Source organism: Zingiber officinale, chromosome 6B (assembly GCF_018446385.1).
Source record: "Zingiber officinale cultivar Zhangliang chromosome 6B, Zo_v1.1, whole genome shotgun sequence".
Classification (NCBI taxonomy): Eukaryota; Viridiplantae; Streptophyta; class Magnoliopsida; order Zingiberales; family Zingiberaceae; genus Zingiber; species Zingiber officinale.
Window position 1 is genome coordinate 78,883,783 of NC_055996.1, and position 7,964 is coordinate 78,891,746.

Below are 7,964 nucleotides of genomic sequence, written 5' to 3' on the forward strand. Positions count from 1 at the left end.
TTCACTCGGTTGATTCGTTTTTTTTCTTCTTCTTCTTCCTGCCTTTAATCGCATTTTCCTAAGGCGTCATGGATCGTAGTCAGAAGCGCAAGATCTCTGACGGAGAACTCCCGGTGAAAAAGCGCGCTTGCAGATCGACGGAGCGCCTACCCGTCTCGTTCGCCTCCAGAACAGAGTTGCAGCGCTCCATCTCCGCCGGTTCAGACCGCGGCAAGGGGTTGCCCGACCACGGCTTGTTAGGCTCGGATAACCGTGCTATGGGTTTATCGAAGAGGAGGGTGCACAGAGTCGTCGCTCGCCTCGCCGATGATGGTTCGGGGGAATCCGCGCAACTCGAGGCACTGACCGAGCTATGCGAGATGCTCTCCTTCGTCATGGAGGACGCCATCGAGCGCTTCCCCCTGGAGGAGCTCGTGCCGTCTCTATTGAAGCTTAATGCCAATGGTCGCAACCCTGAGATTATGCTTCTGGCGATTAGAGCGCTAACTTATCTCTTGGACGCCAGGCCTTCTTCGGCCGCTGCTATCGCGAGGCATGGCGGAATTACTGTCCTCTGTGGAAAGCTTTTGGCTATCGAATACTTGGACGTTGCAGAAAAGGTAGGTGGCTCTTGTTCTACCCTCGTATATCCAGAATCATGATACTTATATTTTTATGTTTACGTTTAATTAGTGTCATCAAGCATTGGAGAAGATTTCGCGGGGATATCCCGTTGCATGTTTAAAAGCAGGCGCTGTTAATGCAGTTTTAACTTATATCGATTTCTTTCCGTCTAATATTCAGGTTAGTGGAGGAGCATAAACTATTGTATTTTATCTCTGTCCATAAGATATGGTTTGTTAAATTAAAAGGTAATTCGATATGCCTTTTTTTTTCAGCGAGTCGCAGTTATAACAGTAACTAATATGTGCAAGGAACTCTCGCCTGATTATTCATCAATTATAATGGAGGCAGTCCCTTCGTTATGCACTCTTCTGCAGTATGAGAACAAGGAGGTTAGTGCTACAGCCATTCTCAGACTCAATCGTAATTGGTATAGAGTAGCTTAGTTAAAGTCTCCATTTCCTTTTTCGTATTTATCAGCTTCAACATCAACTACCAGTGTTAGTACAAACTATTTGGGCTGTTTGTTCAATGACTAATTATTTTGGCTGAACTGATTTGGTTCTCTCGTTTGTGGCAGCTGGTAGAAACTGTTTCTACTTGTCTTGCATGGGTTGCTTACTCTGTTCGCTATTCTCCTATTTTGACTGATGAACTGTGCAAGCATGGAGTGTTAGAGAAGTCCTTGGAATTGATAGATAATGATAGTCACAGGTCAATTAGCTCCATTACTTTTTCTGTAAGCATCTCTATCTTTTTGATGTTAAATACCTTATTTGTGGATTATCTGCCATTTCTTTTGACATATATTCTTTACTGGCATGCTTACCTTTTGTTGTTGTTGTCCTCAGAGTTTAGTTGGTCTCCTCACAAGACTTGCCTCACATTCTCAGTTAGCAGTTCGGATCCTATTTGAGCTTAGCATAAGCAGAACTTTGAGAGGCATCTTAATAGGTTCTGACATGTCACACAATTCTGCCTATGCATCTACTGAAGATGTCCAAAACAATCAGGTTTCTGTGCTCTACTTAAATAATTTTTAGTTTAATTTCTAAAAACCATGTGAATTTTGTCCTCTAGTCTGTTACCTTGTTAAAATAACTAATTGGATGAGTTTTGTTTAAATGTTAACATGTTTCTTCAAGGCTAACGTGTTTCTTCAAACACAATTCTGTCTTGTAGTCTGTGCATAATTGTTATTTGTGTTTGTAATTTTTACATAAAGTAATATTTACTGCAGGTATGGGAAGCTTTAAAGTTAACTAATCAGTTGATTCCTGAAAAAAAGAAAGATGTTCCAGTCAATAAACTAATACAAGCTAAGGAGAAGATTTTAATGGACGAACCCAATTTCTTGTATCAATTCGCCATGGAATTTCTTCCAGCTTCCATCCAGGTTTGTTCTTCTAAGTGATTCATTATTTATAGCATTTGTTATTATTATTTTATGATAAACTTTGTATTCCAAATAGGTTGTGAACTCTGGTGCAAATGATTATGTATGTTATGGTTGCATTTCCATCATAAGACGTATTGCCCATTATAGCACACCTGAGATACTTCTGGACTCGATCAAAGATACAAATATCTCAAGGTAAATGTGCAATATATGTGAAGTAAGCCATTTTGTGGAGATCTTTTAAGATCACTTGCTAATTGTTTATGTGACAGTTTTTTGGCAGGGCTGTTGTCCAGGAAAGATATACATCTACTAATTTCCACACTGGAGATTGTTGAGATTCTGATGCAAAAACTTCCAGGTGTTTTCTTAAGCTCTTTCATCAAGGAAGGAGTATTTTATGCAATTGACATGCTTTTAGTCCAAGATAAATGCATAGAATCTGTACCACACTCAGATGAGAAAATAGCTGTCAGTGTTGTTTCCAGATGCATGTGTTTTGCATTTACTCCATCTAGTGTTCCCCCTTCTCAATTAAAAACATGCAAGCTTGGAAAGGATGCTATTCACAATTTGGGAGGGAAGATAAAAGCTTCCTACTACTTGGGCCATGGAGCAGCTAACTCTGATATGTCATGTTCTAAAACTCTTCAACATCTCAGAACTTTGTGCAGAGTGCTAGATGATAGTATGGACACACATTCAGATGATGTTGGTAACCTACATGAAGTGAAATTTTCAACACAAATATTGGATGAGGTGATGAGAGAGCTTTCTCAGGGAGAGTCTTTGTCAACCTTTGAGTTTGTTGAGAGTGGTATTGCAAGATCTCTGGCTCATTATTTATGCAATGGCAAGTTTCTGCTTGGAATTCATGATAGTGGCTTATCAGATCACATTCTAGCTGTACAGAAGAGATTCCAGATATTCGCTTCCATATGCTTGTCCAAACCTAGTCAAAATCGTGATGATACTATTTTGGCTTGCTTATTGAAAAATCTGCAGGATGTATTGTCTTCTTTGGATAACTTTCCTGTTGTCAGAAGCCAACAGTTGAAACCAAGAAAAAGTTATACAGATATCCCTTGTAGTAGCCCCACAATGAATCCTTGTTTAAAAGTTTCGTTTGTACGTGACAACAAAGATTCAAACTTATTGGACTTTGACAATGTACTAAGTATTGATATTGCTTCTTCCTTAGTAGATGCTGTAGAAGCATATCTCTGGCCTAAAGTTAGTGCCATGAACAGACATCAGTCAGAGGCAGTGGATTACCATATCAGCAAACTAAACCTCAGAGCTTCAAGGTTACATCATGACTCAGAAGGGAGTTCTACAGAAGCATACATGAACATCTCGTATGAGACTTATATTTCTAATTCTTTAGAGGTACAGCTTGTTAATCTATTATATTTTACCCATTCCAGGTTTTTTTATAGAAATACTTTATTGTAATTAAGATTCATACCTCGACAATAACATGTCTGATTTTGGTGTGATATAAATATTCATTTAAGTTGAATGAAAGTAAAATGTCTATTGCCTTGGGTGATGAAACTTTTCTCATGTTTGCTTTAATTTTTTTGAGATTAGGTGATTAGAAGTCAAGAGGAGCAGCTTTTACCAGTAAAGACTAGCTCAAAACTGACAACTGGTAAGCTTTCGTTAACCTGCAAAGATTAGCAATTTCTTTTCTCTTATTAATAATGCTAGTATTTTGCTGTGAATTTTACTTTATGAGTATGAAAAACCAACACATTTTTGTTCGTACTGATTTTTAGATACTGAAGTTGCTCAAGGAAGAATCACAACAGTATCTCCATGCATGGTGAATACTAAACCAAGATTAACTTTTAGCTTGAGAGGAAAACAACTTGACCGCTCAAAGACCCTTTATCAAGCAGTTCTAGAGGATCAAGTATCTCCAGGATTTGACATGATCGTGGGGTCCAAATTCTGGAATCAGACTTATGAATTTACTTATAGAATAGCTGAAGAAGACAAAGCAAACAAGAACAACATGTTAGATTTGGTTTCTCAGTCAAATATCTTCTTGAATAGGCTTGGATTCTCATTCCTGAAACTTCCCTTTTTCCCTACCAAATTACAAGCTGAAATGCTTTCCAACATTGATAGAATGAATACCTCATATGATATTTTATTTATGTTGAAAATATTAGAGGGCTTGAATCAATTTTCGATGGAACTGTCAGTTAATGATAGAATTCAAGAATTTGCAGAAGGGAGAATAGATAACTTTGATGATTTGAAGGTGATAGTTTCTCCAGTACCAAAAGTTGACTTTGTGAGCAGCAAGCTAACTGAGAAGTTGGAGCAACAAATGAGAGATCAGCTGGTACTAAACACTGGTTGTTTTCCATCATGGTGTAGCCAGTTAACGAGTGCATGTCCTTTCTTATTTTCCTTTGAGGCAAGATTGAAGTACTTCTACCTCACAGCATTTGGTTCTTTAAGAAATCAGAATAACAACATTCGGCATTCAGATAGAAGTAGCATGAGCTCCGGTGAATGGCACATGGTTACTAGTTTTCACTCCCGCAAGAAGTTTAAAGTTGACCGCAACAATATCCTTGAATGTGCTACAAAAATCATGAAATTACATGCTCAAAGTAAGGGCTCTCTTGAAGTAGAATATGCTGATGAAGTTGGTACTGGTCTAGGTCCTACTATGGAATTCTACACTCTAGTAAGTCATGAATTTCAAAAGGTTGGATTAGGTATGTGGAGAGAGGACTATTGTGCAGCCAAAAGTAGTGTTTGTAGTGATTCTTCAGTTTTGTTTGCTCCATGTGGACTGTTTCCTTGTCCATGGTCGAGAAAAAGGTCAGGTGGGATTAAATTCTCAGATGTGAAGAAAAAGTTTTCCCTTCTTGGTAAGCTGGTAGCCAAGGCAATTAAAGATGGGAGAACAATGGACATATCATTTTCTAATGCCTTCTATAAGATTATGCTCGAGCAGGTGCTTATGCTTTAATTTTTTTTTCCTGATTTTTCTTTTCTTTGATTTTTTTTGTTTATAATCTAACCATGAAATGAACTTCTACATGCATTGTAGGAGCTCAATATATGTGATATCCAGTCATTTGATCCAGACCTTGGAAGGACTTTGCTGGAGTTTCAAGCTCTAGTCAACAGGAAAAAATTTGTTGAATCAGTTTCTGGAGAAAGAGATAAGGATCCATCAAAGTTATATTACAGGAGCATGGCTGTAGAGGATCTCTCTCTTGATTTCACTCTTCCAGGTTACACTGACTATGCACTCGCATCAGAAAGTGCAAAGATGGTAATACTTGGAGTAGGATTCTTTCATGTCATTTTCATTATGGCTGCTTATATTGTTTCTTTGATAGGTGAACATTGCCAATTTGGAAGAATATGTTGCACTGGTCATTGATGCGACAATTGGCAGTGGAGTTGCGAGACAAATTAATGCCTTCAAATCTGGATTTAATGAGGTATATTTTGCATTATTTTTTTGTCATGTTCTTATACCATGTTTTGGTTTATCTATGGAGAGTAATTTCTAAGAAATACCTAATAAAGATTTTAACTTTGATAATTCCAATATTGCACTTGGAGAAAACAAATGCAGATTGTTCATCACCCTTCAAGTTAGTTTATTTTACCTTCTGCTGTTTATGTCCAGGTATTCCCTCTAAGATATCTCCAAATCTTCACTGAAGATGAGTTGGAGCAGTTACTCTGCGGAGAACAAGATACTTGGGATGTATGCACTACTTTACTCTGTTATTTAGCTATTAATCTTTGCATGTATTTACGTTTATTTCCTTGCAGTTCATTCAGCTTGTGAATCACATCAAGTTTGACCATGGGTATAGCGTGAGCAGCCTTATGGCTACCAATGTCAGTATCCGGAGAAGAAATCTACTAAGTGCAGATAAATATTTTCTTTTGTCTGTCATGTAAATTCATTCTATTACTTTCTTTTTCAGTTGTTAGAAATCATTCAAGAATATGATTATGATCAGCGTAGAGCTTTCTTGCAATTTGTAACTGGAGCACCTCGCCTTGCACATGGAGGCTTAGCCGCTCTTAACCCAAAGCTAACAGTAGTTCGAAAGGTTAGAATTCATGCAGTTGGGTAATGCACTGGCTGTATAGTTTGCCGAACAATTAACTTCTTATTCTTTATTGCAGCACTCTAGTTTTGATGCTGATCTGGACTTGCCGAGTGTCATGACTTGTGCAAATTATCTAAAGCTCCCACCTTACTCATCTAAAGTATGCTCTCTTATTTTCCTTTTTGATCAATATACTCACTTTCTTGGATGACTCCTTGAAACATATAACCCCTCCACTGCATCTACGTATATTTGACTGAAAATTTCTGTCTTTTCAAAATTTATCTGATTGTAGTTCGCCTTTAAAATGATTGTGACATTTGGTTTATGGATTTTCTCTTAAGTTTGAAAAAGAGAGTAAAACAACAAGTTTGCAACCTCCTTTGTCAAATTGTCCTCCCCCTCAAACAACTATTGATCATTCTACTTGTTCCTAGTTTGGTTGAACCCATTTTGCCGAAATTTTCCTACCAAACAAACTGTATGTTAGCAAATCAGTTTCTCTTTTCAGATGCGAACAATTTACTGATGTCTTGTGTACTTTGTTATTTTTCTTCTTCTAATTTTATGGTGCAAATTGCAAATATAACCTAGGGGAAATTAAAAGGGCTTCCTTTGTTTTCAAAAACATCAAATAGGTGCCCCTATTTTTCATGATTATTAAAGGGGTGCTGTATCATCTCTAATATGCTCATTAGGCCTTTCATCCTAATTTGTTGAAAAGTGAATAATTTCATTGAAGTTTTTTCTTTTGTCTAATTTGAAACAAAAATTGCTCTAGTTTCTCCTTTAATTCTAGACTTGTTACAAGAGAAATATATTCACACTTTCAGCTAAAAATTTTCAAGTGTCTTTAAATAATTAACAACTTGGAAAGTTAATATTCACGCATAGTTTCTACGATGATTTTTACCTCAAACTAGCAAAGTGACCATTTCAATGAAACTATTCAGTTTGGCACAATTAATAAGAATTAAAATGGATGTAAAGTAAATCTTTCAAGTGATGAGGGCGTCCTAATGAAAATAATCAAAATAGGGATGTTTTTTTTCTTTGTGGGTTTGGACTGGTCATCCCTGTATTAATCAGTGTGAAATGCTAAATACCTGATATTTTTTTTAGTTGACATCAGATATCCAGAAAATAGGGAAGCTCTTCGAAATGCTAGATACTTGATGTTTTTTTTTGTTGGCATCAGATATTCAGAAATAGGGATGTTCTTAAAAATAGATAATGCCGTTTGGATTTTTTGCAATGTAACATACTCAAAGCAAACTCATGGTACCTTATGTTTTGGCTGCCCTATTGAATGAATGGTTTAAGTACATTGCATAAATATTTCATTGTTATACTAATCAGGTCTCAATTCTTCTGCAGGAGATAATGAGAGAGAGATTGCTATATGCGATAACCGAAGGTCAGGGATCGTTTCACCTATCATAGGCAATCAGCTGCAAGATGACTCATAATCTTTAATTCATCCTGTGGATATGACTCAGACTCAGAAGGATAGTGACACTGTGAATATATTGGGTTAGCAGTTGTACATTAGCCGCAAGAAGAAGCCTTCTCAGCCTCAGCACTTCATTGTACATAGTTCAGTCAGGTGACTAAGGAGCATTTTGCAAGCACAGAATTGTTGACGAGTTATTAGTCTCAATAAGTCATGTCTATTCTACAATGTCAGCCCAGGAATAAAGTTGTGTATATTATGAGCTATTAAGTTTTTAGTCATGTTTATTCCCATAATTACATGGAATCCTGTTATTGTGTCCATAAGTATTTGATAATGAAGACTTGTCCTCCTATAGCTGAAGATTTATCGTAAGTTTGATTAGTTCATTCTTGTGAAAAATGTT

General features: G+C 36.9%; 1 protein-coding gene across 1 annotated transcript; it reads left to right on the forward strand.

Moving 5' to 3' along the window:
* Positions 1-7,964, forward strand: LOC121992797 (E3 ubiquitin-protein ligase UPL4-like). The gene is made up of 17 exons (XM_042547373.1): positions 1-599; positions 673-783; positions 879-995; positions 1,184-1,342; positions 1,455-1,616; positions 1,844-1,999; positions 2,076-2,197; positions 2,275-3,391; positions 3,596-3,656; positions 3,784-4,982; positions 5,079-5,306; positions 5,374-5,478; positions 5,670-5,750; positions 5,819-5,887; positions 5,977-6,105; positions 6,182-6,265; positions 7,483-7,964. Exons 1-17 carry the CDS (start codon positions 69-71, stop codon positions 7,546-7,548), a joined length of 4,497 nt encoding a protein of 1,498 aa, XP_042403307.1. The 5' UTR covers positions 1-68; the 3' UTR covers positions 7,549-7,964.